At 47.8% G+C, this 23,125-nt stretch overlaps 1 protein-coding gene across 2 annotated transcripts in view; it reads left to right on the forward strand.

Moving 5' to 3' along the window:
* Nucleotides 1-23,125, forward strand: part of TMEM67 (transmembrane protein 67) — a 663,651-nt gene that overhangs the window by 419,620 nt on the left and 220,906 nt on the right. For both annotated transcript variants that reach the window (XM_069220469.1, XM_069220470.1), the window contains exon 20: nt 259-398. In XM_069220469.1, the coding sequence (XP_069076570.1) occupies nt 259-398 (140 nt within the window). The remainder of the gene's footprint in view (nt 1-258; nt 399-23,125) is intronic.

Consider the following 23,125-nt stretch of genomic DNA (forward strand, 5'->3'; position numbering starts at 1 on the left):
TTCACCTAGTGACCTCTAGCCCGGCCCAGTGATATTCAAATTGGTCCATTAAGCCACCTACCAATTCACTGACTAGCAACCTGCCCCATTTAGCTACTTGACCCTGCCCAGTATCTTATCATTTCGGTCTAGTGAGCCCTACCCCCGTCAACTGACTCCCATTTTGATTTAAGGACAAACCAATCTGCCAGCCTCTGCTGCACAATTATCTTTAAGGTATAAAATATTTCTTTGGATTAATTTTATGATTCCATTTAGGGGAAAGTGGAATAAAAAGTTCTGTGGCGCCTGTCAGCATATGGAGGACATACTTCATAGCGAACGAATGGAATGAAATTCAAACTGTGAGGAAAATAAATCCTCTATTTCAAGTGCTTGCTGTTCTCTTCTTTTTAGAGGTATACTTTTATCATATTTTATTTCACCTTCTTTTATATTTGTGCTGTTATATTTGATGTTGTAGATCACTGCAGTGTATGGCATTCATGCTTTGAAAGTAAGTTTATAGTGTTGTAAAATGTTGGTTGCAAATATACTCTTTTTCTAGTTTTTATAACTCTGATCTTCCTCATTCAGATCAGGTATCTTAAGCCACAGTGTTTCTGTTTTTAAGAAATGTTTATTGTGCCATCAACGAATCGCAGTATGTAGCCCCCATAACCTCGGTCTCCTACCCGCATCATCTGGTGAATGCATGTGCTCTGTGCATTACCACAGGTTCTGCCAGATCACTATTGATTCAAAACAAGCATAAAAGCACACAGAAGCTGCACGTAATTCAATCCCACCTCTGTGTAGAACCAATGCAGTCAGTTTGGAAGTTGCAGCCACTCAGTTGGTAGAAATAACTAGGGACTGCCTACAGTAATTAGATCCTGGCAGACCTTTATAGAATGTTCAGAACTCCATGCATTGCTATCAACAACTGATGAAAACTCTTTAACATTGCATAATAATTCGAATCTGAAATATAATGCCCCTCTTCTTAATGTAAGGATTACTAAAATGGTTTTCTGAACAGTAGCATAGACATACTACCGCCCTTGCCCTCAAATCAATATCGACAATTTATGTGACAGTTTCTGTGCACATTGAATAAAGAAAAGAGCAAACAATTAATAGATTATTACAGTGAGTGCAGGTGTCTATACCTCCCAAAGATTTGACTAGATAAATATGCAAACACACATGATCGTTCCCCGCCTAATAATAAATGTAATATAATTTGCAAGTGCTACTATAACGCTACGAAAATCCTTTTGGACGAACAGTCTGTGTCCTGGCAGTCTTTAGTCCACGTTCCCTAAACAACTACGTTCACCCCAAAACTCAATTACTCTTAGCTCTCAATGCTTCCTTCAGCCAAAGAGTAAATTCAATCTCTGACTACTATTTTAGAAAGAGTGCATGTTCCTTGTGCGTTTGTTTTTTGGGTAAGAGTGCATTATACTGTGTTTCTAGCAGCTCCTCACTGGCATAGCACCACCCCAAGATCTCTGATCTTTGCCATCTGAGGTAGCAGTGAAATAGAAGGCAGACAATAGTCCAACCCTGCAGAAGACTCTTTGGATGTGATGAGAGGCAATGCTTCCTCCAGGCATTTTTGTGCTAGCAGTTCCTCCACCTTCAGGCAAAACACTATGTAATTGGTATTGTGGTATCTCCACAGCAGAAATTCCAAACAATCATTAAAGACTCTGAGTGGTAGCAATGGCCCCCAAGGATTGCTAGAAAGGGTACTAGAAACCAACATAGCACCATTATAACCATGTGCCCGTGCTCTGAGAGGGAACTTCAGAGCAAATAACAGCTGTATTACTGTTCCTGTTGAATCATGCAAGTTGACAAGTCAGGTTGTCCTTTTGTGGGACTTTTTGATATCCAATCCCACAACCATTTTTCCCACCTGCTGCCTACAGGACGACAATTACATTGGTCATCTCCTCCACCATTTCTCCTGATGATGATGATGCTTTCTGCACATGGGCCTGATATGGCGGGAATAGGTATTGACCAAACCTTTCTCTGAGGTGTAACAGGCACAAAATATCCTCAGGACCATTAGGCAATCATGTCAACTATGGAAGATAGGAAGTTATCAATATAAAGAGGACTAAAGAGGTGGCCACAGCTCACAATCCTGAATACACTTTCTGTTGATGAGGTTGAACCACCACTACTAGTCTTATAAAAGTGGCTCTATTTTAATTCTAGTTCCAGGCAAAGTGTTTCAGCTTAGTCTTTGTACTTCTCATCGAGCTCATTACAAAAAGGCCCCAATTCAGAGGGTTTGGAAAGCGAGAAGTAGCAGCCAGGCTTTTTCCTAGCTTTTAGCGAAATTATGCAATGACCTGCCCTCCAGGTTAAGGAAGGTGGAAGATGAAGGGTGTTTCATGACGCAGCTGAAAACCTGGCTGTTTGTTTATTCTGGAGGAGCAGGCGTTGAACTAGTGTTAGCTCTGAAAGGCTGTTCTGGGTTCAAAATTTCCCATGAATTGAGTTGAATTAAATAAAAATAGCTTAGCTTTACATGGGTTGATGCATGCAGGAGGTTGATAAAACTCTTAATCACACAGTGAGTTAACAAGGCATCCCTTCCAGGACCCTCCTCAGACCTAGGTGTTACTTACTTCGACCAAACACAAGTGGTTGCGAGTAACCCCTTAAATGGTGAAGGTACAGAAGCACATGGCAATCTTTCTCCTTGTGCATATTGACTTGTGGGTGGGTCTCATCTTTGTGGTGCTGGGAAGTGGCTGTACGATGGCATGTGTGGCTGTAGATACACATGTTCTGCATACTCTTGCCATCTAGTGTTGGGTCCAGAGTGGTGCAAGTTGTTTTTCTTCGTGTCACGAGAAATGTTTTGAATCGTGAGATTGAGTGACTCCTCTTCTCTGTAACATAGCGCATGGGCATCAACTCCTTTGTAAGATTGCCTTCTTTCCACATTCTGGTTCGGACGTGTGTGCATTTGTCTTTCTACTCTGTTCAGTTTTCAGTCTCTCTTTTCTGTTCCAACGGTATTGTATTAAATCACGCTTCTCCTATCTCAGCGCTCTCTCTGCTTTTGTCTGTTCTGGCTTCGACTGACCGCCTTTGGGGATGCCAGCACCCATCTCGAGCCTACCTTCCATGTGGCTCTGGCATTGACAGGAATGGTTCCCTGATGGAACGAACTCCATTCTACTTCAGTCCTTGGTGCCACGCTAAGTTCTCGTACACCGATCAACACCTCATGTGCAACCTTTGTCTCTCTCCAGACGACCGTGCCAACTGCAGTGCCTGCAAGTCTCTACGTTCGAAAAAGACCCATCTGATAGAGACTTCTAGTTGCTGATTCCTTACCTTTTGAATTTCCCCCAGGCATCAGCTTGATCCAGAGGATTTTCTGAGCAGTACCCCTGCGCTCCATTAGGTGGTGTCAGTAGGCTCCAAGCCCATCGTCGGCATCGTCCCCACTGGATATGATGTTGCGGATTCTATAGAGCCGCCACCCCGGTGCGCTGACATCAGTTCTTTTCTTTCTGCTCCAGCTATGCCGATCCGAAGAGAGCTACCATTCAGTCACTTTTTGACTGGGCTATTTTTTCACTTTTGACTAAGACTTTCTCGAGTTTTCTAGTCCTGGTGTGTCAAGGATGTCATCGAGGAAGGTCGAGTTTAAGCCCTGCAAGTAGTGGCATTGGGTGATGTCGGTGACGGATCCGCACTTCGTGTGTCTTTGGTGTCTGGAGCGCAACCACAACCCGAAGTTGTGGTCCGATTATCAGCACATCTATCCAGAGTCTTTGAGGTAGCAGTCTCTGAAGCTGATGTCGCCCCGACACTCAACTCCATGCAAGCCAAGGTCCTGGTCCAGAGGAATGTCCTGGGAGCAGTCACGGAGTCCTTCATCTTCCCTTCGCCATGTCCTTGGGACAATTGGGTAACTTGAGGTACAAGAAGAAGAGCAAGAAGTCTAAGAGTTCTTCAACTTCTCCCTGTCCGTCGGCCGACGAGAAGAGGGAGCATGGACGTGCTAGGCCTCATTCTGCGGAACCTGCAACTGTGCTGACTCCGTGCCTCCCCAAGTGTCTGGGAGCAGGAGCGACCCCTGCCAAACTTCATGAGTTCTGTGAGGCCATGTGTCTCATTTTTCAGCAGCCCGACTCTGCTAGAGTGCCTTCGGGCCCCGGGACAACGGGGACTTTGGCCTCAGTGGCAAGGGACACCCATGGATCCAGACTGGCATCAGTCGTACCACACCCTCACCTTCCCCGATGTCGGTCCCAATGCTTCCGTCATCAACCGCACCCACGGGTGGCGCCATTCTCTTTCTCCACGCAGATTCTGACCCCGGCAGGACCTTGCCTCCTATGTCGGATTGTGAACCCCTTTCCTATGGGCTAGGTTACGGTGAGGAATGGGAGGGGTTGCTGGACCATCTAGTATACTAGCTTCAAGACCCTATGGACTGGTGTGCAAACTTCGATGAGGCCAGCAGACTGGATACGTTTCCAGATAATGCCATGCTTTCTATCCCTACCATGGCTACGGAGGAAGGAGCTTCCTATTCCATGGTGGTGAGAAGGGTGGCTGAGGTCTTGGACCTCGAATTGCCTTCGGTGGCAGTCAAGACTAACCTGATAGAAGTGCATCAACCTGGACCTTACAATTCAGAACCCATACCTCCCTTTTATGAAGCCCTCACGAATGTCCACTGGGTACTTGGTCCAAATGCAGAACAGGGGCTCCTGTGAACAGGACAATTGCCTTCTGCCATTGCTGTGTTCTGGAGGACCCAAGCTTTCTGATGCAACACCCCAGTCCGGAGAACTTGGCACCCAAGCCTCCACCACCCAGGGTGCATTCCCTTCCACACTGCTGGATAGGGAATCTAAAAGGTTGGATACTCTTGGAAAGAAGATTTTTTTTCTTTCACCGGTCTTGCATTGTGGTCTGTGAACACTGCATGCCTTTTGGGCTGTGATTCCCACACGCTTTGGGATATGGTTGTGCAAGTGCTGCCACAAGTCCCGGAGGAGGTCCGGGCTGTACTCTTTTAGGCAGGTGCCAATGAGAGAGATGCAGCTAAGTTCATTATTCGTTATGGACTTAACAAGACCGTCTCACTGGGCAGAGTGGTTTTCATCGACAGTGGCCCTGAGGCACCATGCCTGGTTGAGTACGTCTGGCTTTTCGGGGGATGTGTAGGGCTAATCTGATGGACATGCCCTTTGATGGCACCCGTCTCTTCGGAGACAAGGCAGACTTGGTGCTCGAGCGCTTCAAGGGTTCTTATGCTGCGGCCAGGTACTTGGGCCCCTTGTCCTCCCCAGTCTGCCTTTCACCCCTTTCATGACTACAGAAGGGGCCTCCCACCACATCCACTTCCCGGCCAGCTACAGTGACGTGCATCCTGCACAACCTGTGCGTGGCTGAGGGTGTGAGATCCACTAATCAGGTGGGTCAGGGAGTCAGCAATCTGGCCAGTCCACCACCACCCTCCCCCCTCTCCAGCCTTTAGGCCATTCTAGACTGACTCCCCACCAGGGGTCAGTTGGAGGCAGGATTTGCCATCACCTCCTAAGCTGGCAATCCATCACATCAGACAGGTGGGTTTTGCAGATAGTCTGAAGGGGCTACTCCCTCCCCTTTGAGACTACCCCTCCATTCATGCCACCATCATACAATTGGTTGACAAAGGATCACCGGACCCTTCTCCGCTAGGAGGTTACGTCTCTCTTGGCCAAGGGAGCCATTGAGAGGGTTCCAGTGCCAGAAGTAGGTTGTGGTTGTGACTCCCACTACTTTCTAGTACTCAAAGGACAAGGGCCACCACCCGATCCTAGACCTTTGCTCCCTTAATCTCTTCCTCAAAAAAGAGAAGTTCAGAATGCTCACTTTGGCTCAGGTTCTATCTATCCTAGACCCAGGAGCCTGGATGTTAGCATTGGACTTGCAGGATGTATATTTTCATATTCCCGTCCTGCCTGCCCACAATCATTACTTGCGGTTCATGGTGGGCCACGAGCACTTTCAGTTCACCGTACTCCCCTTTGGTCTTACCAGCCCCCCTAATGGGTATTCACCAAGATGATGGCGGTTTTTGCAGGTTATCTGTGCAGGTCAGGGTTTCCAGTCTACCTCTATCTTGACAACTGGCTGTTGAAGGCGGTCTCGCCCCGTGGTGTCATCTCCCAACTCCAAACTACAGCTGACCTCCTGACACCCTCTCAGATGCTCCCTTTCATTGGAGCTGTTCTGGACACAGTGCAGTTTCGGGCTGAACCTCCAGAGTGGCGAGGCCAAGATATTCAGGCTAGGATACTGATGCTTCAGCCTTTATCCTGGAGTTCAGTGAGATTGACTCTGATGCTGCTGGGCTTTGTTTCCTCCTGGGTTCTGCTAGTTACATACACCAGATGGCATATGCGGGCTCTGCAGTGGGACCTCAAGTTCCAGTGGGCGCTGCATCAGGGGAATCTCTTCAACAAGGTCCAGATCTCAGAGGGAACAGCGCAAGATCTGCAATGGTGGTTAACGATCTGCGATTGGGTCAGAGGCAGATCCCTCTCCTTTCCCCAACCTGATCGGACAGTAGTGATAAATGTGTCATTTCTGGGATGGGGCGGCCCTTTCTGCTCCACGTCAACCTGTTGGCGCTCTATTCGATCCGGGTAGCATTGAAGGCATTTCTTCCTTCTGTCAAGGTGAAATTGGTGCAAGTGTTCACAGATAACACCACTGCCATGTGGTGCTGCAACAAACAGGGCAGGGTGGGGTCGTGGACGCCTTGTCAAGAGGCTCTGCGTCTCTGGACGTGGCTGGAACAACCGGGCATACCCCTAGTGTTTCATCATCTAGTGGGCTCTCTGAGTGCCAGAGCATCTGAACTCAACCAAAATGCCTACTGGATCACAAATGGCATCTCCATCTGGAGGTGGTTCAAGGTCTCTTTCAGCAGTGGGAAGAGCCTTAGTTAGATCTGTTTCCCACCACAGAGAACGGACAATGTCAGCAGTTTTGTGCGTTGGAGTTTCCAAGGAAGCAATCGCTCTGAGACCCTTTTCGTCTTGAGTGGAACATCAAGAACGACCCGGCCCAAATAATCCTTGTGGCTCCAGACGTACCTTATGTGTGCTCCCTTTGAGCCCCTTCATAATTGTCCTCTGCGGCTTCTCACTTTAAAGACAGCCTTTCTTATTGCCATGACCTCTGTGCGTAGTGAGTGAAATGCAAGCTCTTTCTTTGAAGGCACCCTTTCTCTCTGTCCATCCAGACAAAGTGGTGCTTCATACTAGGGCCTCTTTCCTCCCTAAGGTGGTCATAGCCTTTCATGTAGGCCAATCTATCACCTTGCCTACATTTTACGCACCACCACATCCTTCTCATGAAGAGGAGAGACTCAACCCTCTGGATCCAAAAAGAACATTGGTGTTCTACCTCAATTGTTCCAAAGATGTCCGGGTGGACGATCAACTCTTTGTTGGTTATTTGGATGTGAAGAAGGGATGGGTGGCAGAAAAGGACCATCTCTCGATGGTTTGTTCTCTGCATTAGAATGTGCTACGCTTTGGCTAAGAAGCAATTCCATGAGAGTTTACCTGCTCATTCCACCAGTGCAACTACTGCAACCACTGCGTTAGCACGCAGAGTTAGTCCTGGACATCTGGCAGGCAGCAACGTGAGTGTCCCTGCACATGTTCACAAAACACTACTGCCTGGGCAGTCAGGCTTGCAGGGACGGCTACTTTGGCCGTTCGGTCCTAAAGGACTTCCTATTATAATCTTGGTTTGGAGACACACCTCCGGGGATGGTATTGCTTGGGTTTCTATTCTAAATTAAGGAATCTTCATCTAGAAGTCTTTATTAAGTGAATAAGTTGCTTACCTTCTGTAATGAATTATCTGGTAAAGACATATTCAAGTTGCAGATTCCTTATGAACCCACCCATCCTTCCTGTTCGGCAAACTGATTTCTAGGGACAGGGACTCCCTTTCAGGGCCCTAGTTCTGGTGCACCAGTCTCAATGGTCTTCATGGCACCACGCTTCTGGTGTGGAAAGTCGTGAAAAGAAACTGACGTCAACATGCCGGGGTGGTGCCTATATACAACCCTGTTGTCATCACGGTGACCACGACACCTGATGCGGAGTCGACCGATGCCACCTGACAGTGCGCAAGGGTACTGCTCAAAGAAAAACCTCTGGATCCAGTCTGACACCTGGGAGAAATTCTAAGGTAAGTAATCTGCTATTTGAATATGTCTCTACCAGATAATTCATTTCCAAAGGTAAGTACCTTGTTTGTTTTGTTTGCTACTGCCAACCTAAACAGATTGATCCTCTGAAAGCTACAGTACAAGCAATTGTCTGCTTCCTGCTCCACTTATAGAAAGCAAATCTCGCCTATACTTCCATTCAACTACACCTTGAAGCTATAGCTGCACATATTTGTTTATTCAGGATTCCAGTCATAAAGGTTTTCATGGAAGGACTCAAATGCGTCATTCCACCTAGGGTACCCCCAGCCATTTTGTGGAACCTTAAAATTGTACTCACAAGATTCAGGGGTCCCCCGTTTGAGCCACTTCACTCACATCCACTTCAATTTCTTTCATGGAAGATGGCTTAACTAGTCTCCATCACATCACTCAGACATGTTAGTGAGTTCCAGGCACTAAATTTAGAAGAACCTTTCTTCCAAATTTATAGGGACAAAGTAGTTCTTCAGACTAATCCTACATTTCTTCCTAAGGTGTTTTCTCAATTTCACCTTAATCAGTCTATTGAGCTACTAGTTTTCTTTCCACAACCGGACTCTGGTGCTGAAAGACCTTTCACACACTAGATGTCAAACGTACACTTATGTTCTATATAGACAGAACTAAAGAGTTTAGGAAGCCCAAACAACTCTTTGTAGCCTTTTCCCTGTCTCACAAAAGCAACCCAATATCCAAATCAGGCATAGCCAGATGGATAGCCAAATGCATGCAAACTTGCTATATTAGGCCAAAAGACCTTTATCCGTCTCTCCCAAAGCACACTCTACTTGAAAAAAAGGAGCTACTATGGCCTTCCTTGGGAATATTCACTTAGCTGACATTTGAAAGCCAGCTACATGGTCTACATCACATACCTTCACAAAATTCTACTGTGTAGATGTTTTAGCATGCCAATAACCTAGTTTAGATCAGGCAGTTCTACACACACTTTTCCAGTGAACTGCAACTCCCACGTGCTAGCCACCGCTTAAATACAGAGACTGCTGTACAGTCTGTGCAGGGCATGTGTATCTACAGCCACACATTACTATCAAACGGATTATGTTACTTACCCTGTAAGCTTCAGTTCATGGCATAAAGTACTTTAGATTCACACCCATCCTCCTTCCCAGATGCCCATGGCCGTTGCAGTTACATTATACTTGTATATAATTGTACATATGTAGCTATACGTTGCATGGTCTAAAAATCGTTTACTACGCATTCCTTTTCTCACTCACCTGCGGGAAAGCAATCTAAAAAAGAGTTGATGCCCATGTGCAATATCACTAAGAGCAGGTGTCACTCGATCTTGTAGCTCAAAACACTTCTTTGAAGAAAAAGAACTTGCACCACTCTGGACCCAACACTAGATGGCAGGAGTATGCAGAGTATGTGAATCTATAGCACTGCATGCTACAAACAGATGCCTATACGGAAGTAACATAATACTTTCTTGTCTGAACATCATCGTCCATTTGAATGTTGAATCTTCTGTCACTGATGTGACTGTTGCATCACTAAGTGTTTAGCAACTATTCATCTGCCACTGCGTCCTAATCAGCACCACGTAGACAAGCAAGTGTCTCTCCTGGGCACAGTTGCACAGGCCTATTGTGTCAGAATTTGATTAAAAGCAGGAAATAGGCACCTGCCTTTAGTAATATTTCTGGTGGATATACAATCTTAATAGAGATTCATTAATGTTTAAATATACCTCTTGGCATCAGACTGGTCCATAAAACGTTTCCCCAGCAATAGCGCTGCCAAATACCGTCAGGTGGTTTTGAGCCACAACTCCGCCCGCCTAATATGAAGACAATGGTGTATGTTATCAGTTCTGATACCTTTTTCATGCTCCATTGATCTCTCCAGAGAGGAACTGAGAGACTATGAACAGTAACAACCACAGCACCTAACATATTTCATCTGTACCTTCCTCGTTTAGTTCCCCACTTCTGATACACCAGCGTGAGGTGACTGACCATGTTGGCTGTTACACTGATGGAAGCTTCAAGATGAGATGCTACCTGGAAAATTAACTGTACCTGTTCCTACTCCTGCAGGTGAATCGCTTCCCTCAAAGAGTTTCACAACCCTACACCTCCCTGTCTGATGATATAATGGAAAATAATGGTGTTGCCCGGCAGAATCGAAATAGTGCTCCTTGTTATAGAAGGAAAGCAATGTTTTCACAGTAAGGCAGACTGCCTGTAGCTCTAACACATTTATGTGTAGTTGCTGCTCCGACATAAAACAAAGGCCACAGGCTGTCATGTCGTCCAGATGGGCAGCCCAGTAATGAGGCGTCCGTGACCACAGTAGCTTGACACTGAAGAGGGCCATTTTGGCGATCCACCACAAGGTTGGAGGGGGTCTTCCCAAAAGTGCAGGTGTGGATGACTGATTGGAAGATCTGCACTTCAGATGAGAGGCTCCCTTGATGGAACCACTGCTGTCATGGGCACCATTGGAGAGGTTTAATCCACTACCTGGTATTAGGCATCAGCAGGATGCAAATACAAGACGGTCAGAACGTGTAGCTGTGTCTCAGTCAGAAATCACTGAATTATGTTCCTATTATCAGTATTTGTCTGAGGAGGAGAAGGAAAAGCTTTCTAGTGGGTCGTGTTCAGCACCGCCCCTATGATTAACCTTTGCATTGGAATAAGGCTCGATTTGGATTGCAATAAGGCTCGATTTCATGCAGTTGATACTAAAATACAGCTTGTGGACCCCCATCCCTTGAGGGGTTCTCTAACCAGCAGCAGGGACTCTACCTTCACCAGGGATGGAAATACGTGACCTTCTGGTCATGACATTGAAACCAACACAGCTGCCATTAATTTTGTAAAGATGTGTGCTGCAGTCATCAGTATGAACGGTAGGGCATTTTTTGATTGTGTTGAGATGCCATCATGAATCTCAAGTGAATCCTGTGCCGAGGGAGAAGTGGCAGATATCCAGGGTTTCTCTTCATTGAGGACGAAAGGTAAAGGAATTGAGGGAATGGAAGGGTAAGGCTTGATGACTGCAGATTGGCTGCATGACCAAAGGATCTTTCGTGATTATATCTCAGTTGATGAAATAATGGGAGTCCCTCCTTGTTAGAAATGGGGTCTTTGGTTGACAGTCAGGTTACCCCCGTGTTCAAGCAAGGACCCTCACTCTAGTCAGGGTAAAAGAGAATCACCCTCAGCTAACCCCTGCTTACCCCCTTGGTAGCTTGGCAGAGCAGTAGGCTTAACTTCAGAGCGCTAGGTGTAAAGTATTTGTACCAACACACACAGTAACTCAATGAAAACACTACAAAATGACCCAACACCAGTTTAGAAAAATAGGAAATATTTATCTAAACAAAACAAGACCAAAACGACAAAAATCCGACATACACAAGTCAAGTTATGAATTTTTAAAGATTAAACTCAAAAATAGCGCTTAGAAACAAAAATGCTTCAATGAGATGTTAACACGGCATCGTGACGGAGTCGTTCCCAACAAGCCGACACCAGCGGCGCCGGACACGGAGTCGTGTAGACCCCCAAGTACAGTACCTTTGGTGAAGAGTGAAAACAAGCCGATGCGCGAAGTCGGGAATCGCGGCGTCTGTGCGAAACGTTGAATCCGTGCACTTCAAGCTGCGTCGGTCACGACGTGGTGCGGCGACTTCCACGGAGTCGCGGACTTCAGCGGGGCTGCTGCGGCGTCGGGCCTGCGAAGAGCGTCGCGTTCCAGCGAAGGTCACGGCGTCAGGTGCAGGCGGCGTTACCGGATTCAGCAGCGGCGTCGGTCTGAAGTCGTCCGAAGTCGATTTCTTTGGATTTCCACCAGCTTTCCTTTCAAGGGCCCAGGGACTGGATCGGGCACCACTTGTCAGAGCAGGAGTCTCTCCAGAGACTCCAGGTGCTGGCAGAGAGAAGTCTTTGCTGTCCCTGAGACTTCAAACAACAAGAGGCAAGCTCTAAATCAAGCCCTTGGAGATTTCTTCACAAGATGGAAGGCACACAAAGTCCAGTCTTTGCCCTCTTACTCTGGCAGAAGTAGCACTGCAGGAAAGCTCCACAAAGCACAGTCACAGGCAGGGCAGCACTTCTTCCTCAGCTATCAGCTCTTCTCCAGGCAGAGGTTCCTCTTGGTTCCAGAAGTGTTTCTAAAGTCTGTAGATTTGGGTGCCCTTCTTATACCCATTTTAGTCTTTGAAGTCACCTTTCTTCAAAGGGGACTCACACCTACTTGTGAAATCCTGCCTTGCCCAGGCAAGGCATCAGACACACAGCAGGGGGTTGGAGCCGGCATTGTCAGAGGCAGGCACAGTCCTTTCAGATGAGAGTGACCACTCCACCCCTCCCTCCTAGCAGAGATGGCTAATCAGGAAATGCAGGTTACACCCCAGCCCCCTTTGTGTCACTGTCTAGTGCGAGGTGAAAAACAACCCAACTGTCAAACTGACCCAGACAGGGAATCCACAAACAAGGCAGAGTCACAAAATGGTTTAAGCAAGAAAATGCTCACTTTCTAAAAGTAGCATTTTCAAACGCACAATCTCAAAATCAACTTTACTAAAAGATGTATTTTTAAATTGTGAGTTCAGGGACCCCAAACGCCACTTGTCCATCTACTCTCTAAGGGAATCTACGCTTTAATCATATTTAAAGGTAGCCCCCCATATTATCCTATGAGAGAGACAGTCCTTGCAACAGTGAAAAACGAATTTAACAATATTTCACTGTCAGGACATATAGACCACATTACTATATGTCCTACCTTAACCATACACTGCACCCTGCCCTTGGGGCTACCTAGGGCCTACCTTAGGGGTGCCTTACATGTAAGAAAAGGGAAGGTTTAGGCCTGGCAAGTGGGTACTTGCCAAGTCGAATTTACAGAGTAAAAATACACACACAGACACTGCAGTGGCAGGTGTGAGATATGATTACAGGGTTACTTATGTGGGTGGCACAACCAGTGCTGCAGGCCCACTAGTAACATTTGATTTACAGGCCCTGGGCACCTCTAGTGCACTTTACTAGGGACTTAACAGTAAAACAAATATGCCAATCATGGAGAACCAATTACGTACACATTTTAAACAGGAGCACTTGCACTTTAGCACTGGTTAGCAGTGGTAAAGTGCCCAGAGTAACAAAAACAATAAAATCAGAGTCCAGCACCCATCATCAACCTGGGGAACAGAGGCAAAAAGTTAAGGGAGACCACGCCAAGGATGAAAAGTCTAACACGTGTCCCCCCCAGCTAAAAGTGGGGAGCAACTACCCAACCTCATGGGAGTTCTCATCACTAAGGCGGAAGAACCTGGACAGACCATCAGCATTGGCGTGCTCTGTACCAGGACGATGTTCCACCGTAAAGTCCATCCCCTGTAGGGAAATGGACCACCTCAACAGTTTTGGATTCTCACCCCTCATCTACATTAACCATCTGAGGGGCCTGTGGTCGGTCTGAACTCGGAAGTGAGCCCCATACAAGTAGGGTCTTAGCTTCTTCAGTGCCCAGACCACAGCAAACGCTTCGCGTTCTATGGCACTCCACCTACGTTCCCTGGGTAGTAACCTCCTGCTAATGAAGGCTACGGGTTGATCTAGGCCCTCTTCATTAAGCTGTGAGAGTACTGCTCCAAAACCATGCTCTGAGGCGTCTGTTTGCACAACAAACTCCTTGGAGTAGTCAGGTGCCTGCAGCACAGGTGCTGTGCACATGGCAGCCTTCAGGGCATCAAAAGCGTTCTGGCAAGCCTCTGTCCAGATCACTTTCTTGGGTTGCTTCTTAGAAGTCAACTCCGTTAAGGGGGTAACAATGGTACCATATCCCTTAACAAACCTCCTGTAATATCCTGTGAGACCTAAAAAGGCTCTCACTTCAGTCTGGGTCTTGGGAGGCTCCCAAGCCAGAATCGTGTCAATCTTAGGCTGTAGGGGTGCCACCTGGCCACTCCCCACCTGGTGTCCTAAGTACACCACAGAACCCTGCCCTATTTGGCACTTGCTCGCCTTAATAGTGAGGCCTGCCTTCTGCAGGGCCTCTAACACTCTCCAGAGGTGTTGCAGGTGTTCCTCCCATGTGGAACTAAACACAGCAATGTCATCCAGGTAGGCGGCACTGAACTCATCCAGTCCTGCCAACACCTGGTTGACCAACCTCTGAAAGGTGGCAGGGGCATTCTTCATCCCAAAGGGCATCACATTGAAGTGGAAGTGCCCATCTGGGGTAGAGAATGCTGACCTCTCCTTTGCCCCCTCAGTTAAGGCAATCTGCCAGTACCCAGATGTTAAATCAAACGTACTGAGGTACTTGGCAGCTCCTAACCGATCAATGAGCTCATCAGCTCGGGGGATGGGGTGTGCGTCAGTCTTGCTGACCGCATTGAGACCCCGGTAGTCCACACAGAACCTTAGTTCTGGAGTGGCACCAGGAGCAGCAGCCTTTGGGACCAAGACCACTGGGCTGGCCCAAGGACTGCTGGAGTGCTCAATAACCCCTAGGGTTAACATTTTGGAGACTTCCTCCTTAATGCAAGCCCTGACCCTGTCAGTCACCCTGTAAACCTTATGTTTAACAGGTGTACTGTCCCCAGTGTCCACATCATGTGTGCACAGGTGTGTGACTCCTGGGATCAGGGAAAACAGCGAGGCGAACTGTCCCAGCACGTGGCGACAGTCCCTCTGCTGTTCCTCAGTCAGGGAGGGGGAGAGGATCACTCCCTCCACAGACCCATCTTTCTCTCCTGTAGACAGGAGGTCAGGAAGAGGCTCACTCTCTTCCTCCACCCCGTCATCTGTCGCTAGGAGCATGGATAGCTCAGTTCGCTCAAAGTGTGGTTTGAGGCGGTTGACATGTAGGACCCTCAAAGGGTTTCTGTGGGATTGCAAGTCTACCAGATAGGTGACCTCGCTCTTTCTTTCCACCACCTCAAAAGGCCCAGTCCACTTATCTTGGAGAGCCCTAGGCTCCACTGGTGCCATGACCCACACTTTTTGTCTAGGCTGAAACTCAACCAGAGTGGCATTCTGGTCGTACCACCGTTTCATATCCTCCTGGCTTGCTTCCAGGTTCTCCTGAGCGAGACTCCTGAAGCGGGCAGTCTGGTTTCTTAGTGCCAGCATGTAGCTAAATACATCCTGGGGTGGTTTACTAGGAGCTTTCTCCAAAGCCTCCTTCACCAGACTGAGCGGTCCCCTCACAGGGTGGCCATAGATGAGCTCAAAGGGGCTAAAGCCAAGTCCCTTTTGAGGCACCTCCCTGTAAGCGAACAGAAGGCATGGCAAGAGAACGTCCCACTTACGCCTCAAGGGCTCTGACAGGCCCTGAAACATGCCTTTCAAGGTGCGGTTGAATCTCTCAACCAGACCATTACTTTGGGGGTGGTAAGGGGTGGTGAACTTGTAGGTTACCCCACACACCTTCCACAGAGACTTCATATAAGTGGATATGAAGTTTGTACCTCTATCAGATACCACCTCCTTGGGGAACCCCATGCGGGTAAAAACCCCCATCAAGGCACGTCCCACCACGGGGGCAGTGACCATCCTCAGAGGAATGGCTTCTGGGTACCGTGTGGCATGGTCCACCAAGACCAGGATGAACCTGTTGCCCATGGCTGTCTTGGGATCCAGAGGCCCCACAATGTCAATTCCTACCCTTTCAAGGGGAGTGCTGACTACAGGTAAAGGTTGGAGGGGAGCTTTGCATTTCCCCCCACTCTTGCCACTTGCCTGACAAGTCTGACAAGACCTACAATAAGCAGCTGACTGCTTGTGCATCAAGGGCCAGTAAAAGTGGGAGACAATCCTCTTATAGGTCTTGTCCTGCCCTAGATGTCCTGCCAAAGGCACATCATGAGCCAAACCCAGTAGGAAGGCCCTGAAGCACTGGGGTACCACCAGCATACGAGCTGACCCAGGCTCAGGAACCTTAGGCTCACTGTACAGGAGGCCATCCTCCCAATAAATCAGGTGAGTACCTGGCGCCTCGCCAGCCGCCTGGGCTGCAGCCTACTGCCGCAGCCCCTCAAGAGTAGGGCACTCCTTCTGCGCTGTGCCGAATGCTTCCCTGGTGGGTCCCCCTTCCTGCTGCCACTGCGACAGCTCAGGGATCTCCCCCAGTTCAGCCACCTGTTCCCCTGTAGGCTCCGGGGCATCACCCTCAGGCTCTGCCTCCTCCCGGACCGTGGGAACTTCTGGGGCTGGTTTCCCGTGCCCCCTGCCCTTCCTCTTCTTGGCGGTCCCCTGGGCCACTGTTTCAGGCTTCAGGGGCTCTTGACTACCCTGATTGGCTGCCATAGACCGGGTGGATACGCATACCCACCCAGGCAGACCCAACATCTCCAAGTGAGACCTGTGTTCCACCTCCTTCCAAGGGGAATCCTCCAGGTCGTTACCTAGCAAACAATCAACAGGCATGGTTGGACTCACAGCTACTGTCCAGGAACCTGAGACCCCCCCCCCCCATTCAAAGGGAACCTGCGCCACTCTGCAGAGGCGCTCAGAGTTGTCTACCGCAACTACTTGGTGAAGTACCCGGGGATCAATCTGCTCTTCAGACACCAGGTGACTCCTCACTGTAGTCACACTGGCTCCTGTGTCTCTCAGAGCGTCCACCCTCTGTCCATTGATGGTCACCCATTGCCTGTACTTCTTAGTGTTATCAGGCACTAGGTTTCTCTGGACCATCTCACTGTCCCCTAGTGAGACAAGGGTCATTTCTGCTGGTTCCCACCCACCTGAAACCAACTCCTCCCCAAGCGCTACACTGGCCAAACCCTGAGACGGTGCACCAGTGGGTGCCGGTGTACTTTTGGGGCATTTGGGGTCCCCCCTCACATGACCCACCTGGTCACATGCATAGCACTTACGTGGGGGACCACCTGCCACTGGCTTCCCTTTAGACAACCATGGCTTCTTTTCACTGGGGGGTTGGAAATCCTTACCCTGGGAATCAGTTTGGGGCCCTTTATAGAACTCCCCCTGTTTGCCCTTACCCCCCCCTTTCTTCTGAGAGGGACCCTGCCCACCCTTGGCGTGGTCTCCCCCATACCTCTTTTGGACCCTGGTGCTCTCCCAGCGGTCCGCTTCCTGTGCAAGCTTCCTGGGGTCAGTCAGCTTGCTGTCAATGAGGTGCTGGCGCAGCTCTGGAAAACATAAACTGTACAAGTGCTCCCAAGCAATTAAATTGTAAAGCCCCTCATACGTGTTTACCTTACTGCCCTTCACCCAACCATCCAGTGACCTGCAAAAAGAATCAACACATTCCAACCATGTTTGAGATTCCTTTCTCTTGTAGGATCTAAACTTCTCCTTGTACTGCTCAGGGGTGAGACCATACCTGGTGAGTAAGGCCTCCTTCATGACAGGGTAGGTGAGATCCTGAGCATCCCCTAAGGCTGTCAGTGTGTCCCTCCCCTCTGCCTCAAAATGCTTCCACAGGGCTGCCCCCCTATGAGCTTCAGGGACCAGGTTCATGTGGAGAGCAGACTCATAACCCTTGAACCACAAGTAGATATCATCCTCCCTCTTATAATCCCTCACAAGGTCTTTTGGGATGTGTACCCTTCTCTCAGGCTGCACTGTAGGATTGCTGCCACCATCCCTACTGGGCTGACTCCTCTGATCTATCTCTTTTAAACTGAGCTCATGAGCCATTGCTAACTTCCTTTCCTCAATGGCCAGCCTTTTCTGTTCCATCTCTAGACTGAGCTTTTCCAGCTCCAATTGGTACTCCCTCTCTGCCTGTCTGTCCTGTAACTCTCCAGGTGTCAGACCCTTGGAGGATACACTGGTACTTGCCCTAGAGACTCTTTCCCTGGGAATAACAGGTCCCCCCACTATACCATTATGTACTGATTGCTCTCCCTCCTCTCCCTCCTCATCCTCCTCCTCATCCTCAGTGTGCCCTCCAGTGCTTCTGGTTGTCACCCAGGCCCTCAGCGCCTTTTTCAGCTCATCCTTCTTGGAAGAGCTCTTAATGGGACAACCAAACTTTTTACAAAACTGCTTTAGCTGAGCCTTGTTATAACTATCTAATTGCTTCAGGTCAAAAACAGCTTCAACTGATGCATCTCCAAGTAGGGACATGATAAAAGGTTAAAAGAGTGCAAAGTTCCAAATGCAGAAAAGCAAGTTCTCAAATGAAGTTCCAGAAAAGTCAATCACCGGATCAGCGAAAAAAGAAACTGAATGCAGAGCAAAACCAATCCAAATAGAAAAAAACAAAAATCACAAGACTAGTAGTATGTGGTCACGTAGTGGTCTGAACTCAAACAGTAGTGTACACTTAATCACTGTATGTCAAGTACAAATACAAGTCCAAATCCCGTTGCTGCTTCCAATGTTAGAAATGGGGTCTTTGGTTGACAGTCAGGTTACCCCCTGTTCAAGCAAGGACCCTCACTCTAGTCAGGGTAAAAGAGAATCACCCTCAGCTAACCCCTGCTTACCCCCTTGGTAGCTTGGCAGAGCAGTAGGCTTAACTTCAGAGCGCTAGGTGTAAAGTATTTGTACCAACATACACAGTAACTCAATGAAAACACTACAAAATGACACAACACCAGTTTAGAAAAATAGGAAATATTTATCTAAACAAAACAAGACCAAAACGAAAAAAATCCGACATACACAAGTCAAGTTATGAATTTTTAAAGATTAAACTCAAAAATAGCGCTTAGAAACAAAAATGCTTCAATGAGATGTTAACACGGCGTCGTGACGGAGTCGTTCCCAACAAGCCGACACCAGCGGCGCCGGACACGGAGTCGTGTAGACCCCCAAGTACAGTACCTTTGGTGAAGAGTGAAAACAAGCCGATGCGCGAAGTCGGGAATCGCGGCGTCTGTGCGAAACGTTGAATCCGTGCACTTCAAGCGGCGTCGGTCACGACGTGGTGCGGCGACTTCCACGGAGTCGCGGACTTCAGCGGGGCTGCTGCGGCGTCGGGCCTGCGAAGAGCGTCGCGTTCCAGCGAAGGTCACGGCGTCAGGTGCAGGCGGCGTTACCGGATTCAGCAGCGGCGTCGGTCTGAAGTCGTCCGAAGTCAATTTCTTTGGATTTCCACCAGCTTTCCTTTCAAGGGCCCAGGGACTGGATCGGGCACCACTTGTCAGAGCAGGAGTCTCTCCAGAGACTCCAGGTGCTGGCAGAGAGAAGTCTTTGCTGTCCCTGAGACTTCAAACAACAAGAGGCAAGCTCTAAATCAAGCCCTTGGAGATTTCTACACAAGATGGAAGGCACACAAAGTCCAGTCTTTGCCCTCTTACTCTGGCAGAAGCAGCACTGCAGGAAAGCTCCACAAAGCACAGTCACAGGCAGGGCAGCACTTCTTCCTCAGCTATCAGCTCTTCTCCAGGCAGAGGTTCCTCTTGGTTCCAGAAGTGTTTCTAAAGTCTGTAGATTTGGGTGCCCTTCTTATACCCATTTTAGTCTTTGAAGTCACCTTTCTTCAAAGGGGACTCACACCTACTTGTGAAATCCTGCTTCGCCCAGGCAAGGCATCAGACACACAGCAGGGGGTTGGAGCCGGCATTGTCAGAGGCAGGCACAGTCCTTTCAGATGAGAGTGACCACTCCACCCCTCCCTCCTAGCAGAGATGGCTAATCAGGAAATGCAGGTTACACCCCAGCCCCCTTTGTGTCACTGTCTAGTGCGAGGTGAAAAACAACCCAACTGTCAAACTGACCCAGACAGGGAATCCACAAACAAGGCAGAGTCACAAAATGGTTTAAGCAAGAAAATGCTCACTTTCTAAAAGTAGCATTTTCAAACGCACAATCTCAAAATCAACTTTACTAAAAGATGTATTTTTAAATTGTGAGTTCAGGGACCCCAAACTCCACTTGTCCATCTACTCTCTAAGGGAATCTACGCTTTAATCATATTTAAAGGTAGCCCCCCATATTATCCTATGAGAGAGACAGTCCTTGCAACAGTGAAAAACGAATTTAACAATATTTCACTGTCAGGACATATAGACCACATTACTATATGTCCTACCTTAACCATACACTGCACCCTGCCCTTGGGGCTACCTAGGGCCTACCTTAGGGGTGCCTTACATGTAAGAAAAGGGAAGGTTTAGGCCTGGCAAGTGGGTACTTGCCAAGTTGAATTTACAGAGTAAAAATACACACACAGACACTGCAGTGGCAGGTGTGAGACATGATTACAGGGTTACTTGTGTGGGTGGCACAACCAGTGCTGCAGGCCCACTAGTAGCATTTGATTTACAGGCCCTGGGCACCTCTAGTGCACTTTACTAGGGACTTAACAGTAAAACAAATATGCCAATCATGGAGAACCAATTACGTACACATTTTAAACAGGAGCATTTGCACTTTACCACTGGTTAGCAGTGGTAAAGTGCCCAGAGTAACAAAAACAATAAAATCAGAGTCCAGCACCCATCAACAACCTGGGGAACAGAGGCAAAAAGTTAAGGGAGACCACGCCAAGGATGAAAAGTCTAACACTCCTCATAGGAAATTGATGGTGAAAAGGGGAGTAAGAGGGTTTGATGCAGCAGAGCCAGTAAAGTATGGGACAGATTGCATTTGCTTCTGCTATTTTATTCTCTAGATCCATCTCTGTCCCTGAAAGGAATGGTAGATTTTATGGAGCACGTCGAGCAGTTGAGAAGGTTGTCTACTGGGACTGCTGTGCCCCATAATAGCCTCTAAACATTCTATACTGCTGTTGAAACTGGCCTTCTGGGGAGGTTAGCATCAGCGATTGACACATAGCTCGGCTGTTCTTGAAGCATCCCTGGGAGATGTCTGCCTACACGCTGAATAGCCACTTGCCACAATAGGACATACCAATGATGGTTGTCTTGACATCTCATGAGAAGCCAATGTAAATATATCCAGTCATAACGATGCAACATGATAGCTGTGCCAATGCTTTGAGCCACAATGTATGCAGCATCCGGCCACGCTTGAAAAGCTCCAAACAGGGCAAAAACAGTCTTGGGTTGTTTGTGCTCATTTCAGGGAGTACCTGGCCTTGACTGTTCCTATCGGACAGGGTCAAGACTGGCTTGCAATAGCCTGGGTCCAAACTGAGGTGGCGTAGTGTGCAGAATAGCAGTGGACTGGGGTGTGAGCCCGAGTAATTAAATACCAGTGGCTGGGATTTATTATAGCATTCCACCCATCACTTTTAGTAAGGACAGCGGCAGCGCTGGAGGCCTGATGCTGTGGAAATGTTTTCCAGACCATTTACTGCGTGCATTTCTATAGGTAGACCATAAATTGACAAGTTAGTATTTACTCGACCAAGACAGTTACTCAGTTAGCCATCTGGCACACTTTTTAGATGCCATTTTATCCAGATTGGGACCACTGAGTCAGTTTTACAATAAACCTAAAGAATGTGATAGTTGGTGTGCAAAACACACATTGACTATTTCTATATATGTCCCTATCCATAAAGCTCTTAATATCCATTAAGACAGTTACATTGGTGTCCCGCTTACGATTGTAGTGAGGATCGGTTGTTAAGTTGTTGTCGGCCTGAGTGAAGGTTCTGATATTGAGTGCATTGGACGCTTTGTTTACAATATGAACACTTTTCAGGACATGGCTGATTAATCTGAATTAAATCAATAGCCCTGAAGAAGTCCTGTTGTAAGGACAAAACGCGTTGGCTGTTTCCACCATGAATGTTTGCTCATTTTAAAGAAAAGAAGAATAAAGAGAAGACTTAAATGGACTGTTACTAATAAATCTGACTTTTTTATCTTTTCCAGTGTGGTGCACCATCAGTAATTGATTTGTTTATAGTTCATTCTCAGGATTGCACCTTGGCAGCAGCTGTTTGAATGAGTGCACACGTTAACAATTCTTCAATGTTTATTGAATTTCAAGTACAAATTAGGATATAGTGGTCAGGTGCATGGAGTTATAGCCCGTTGCCTTTTGCTTAGATAGCAACAGTTACAGTGTATGCCCATTTTGTTGTGCAGGTTTTCCTTCTACAAGCCATTTCCCTCCGTGAAATGCACTGTTATGCAGCTGTCAAACACAGAGCTAAGAGTGATTCTGGGGTGGGACTTCAGACAGAATGCTCCCATGGTTGATTTAGAGGCAAAAATATTTTTGCAGTGCAGTAAAAGCCCAAATGGTGGACATTTTATATTTGGAAATTTTACAAATTTGAGTACTTCAAGACGCTTGGGAGTTGTATAGATTTCATTGCGAATTCTTGGGAAACTATGAATCCCTAACAGGTGTGATGTGTAAAACTCCTTTTATCTGATAGAGACAACTAGCTGCAGATTCCTTATCTTAGAATTCTCCCCCAGGCATCAGACTGGATCCGGAACTTTTTCCTCAGCAGTACCTCTGAGCATCAGTAGAGGGCGTTGAGCGACTCTGTACCTGGACAGGACGTCAGCAGAGTCCATATATTCCCTCCTCTGTCGCGCTAACATAAATTTCTTCTATTCCACGCAGCAACGTGGATCTGGTGTAGCGAGTACCTCAGGCCCTTTTGGCCTTTTCTCCTGATTTATAGGTATTTTTTATTTAAAACTTTCAAAAAATATTGTATATGCCTTCTGGGTTTAAACCCTGTGGATCCTGTTCCCGGCAAATGTAGGTCACGGATCCCCATTCAGTTTGTTTGTGGTGTCTAGGGTCTCATCACCACGCGATGACGGTGACACCTGCCATCGTTTGAAGCTGAAGTCTTTGAGGGAGCGTTGCATGAAGCTCCTTGTGACACGGGCAGACAAGTCGTCTTCCCGCCGGCGTCAGAGTCCGTCTTCATTTTCACGGTCCTGGGAGCGCTCCAGAAGACATTCTCTTATGGTTTCGTCAACCTCGGGTGGCCCTTTGGTGTCTCCAGGTAAGTCTTCTCTGGTGGCATTGC

The sequence above is a fragment of the Pleurodeles waltl genome, chromosome 2_2, assembly GCF_031143425.1.
Source record: "Pleurodeles waltl isolate 20211129_DDA chromosome 2_2, aPleWal1.hap1.20221129, whole genome shotgun sequence".
NCBI lineage: Eukaryota > Metazoa > Chordata > Amphibia > Caudata > Salamandridae > Pleurodeles > Pleurodeles waltl.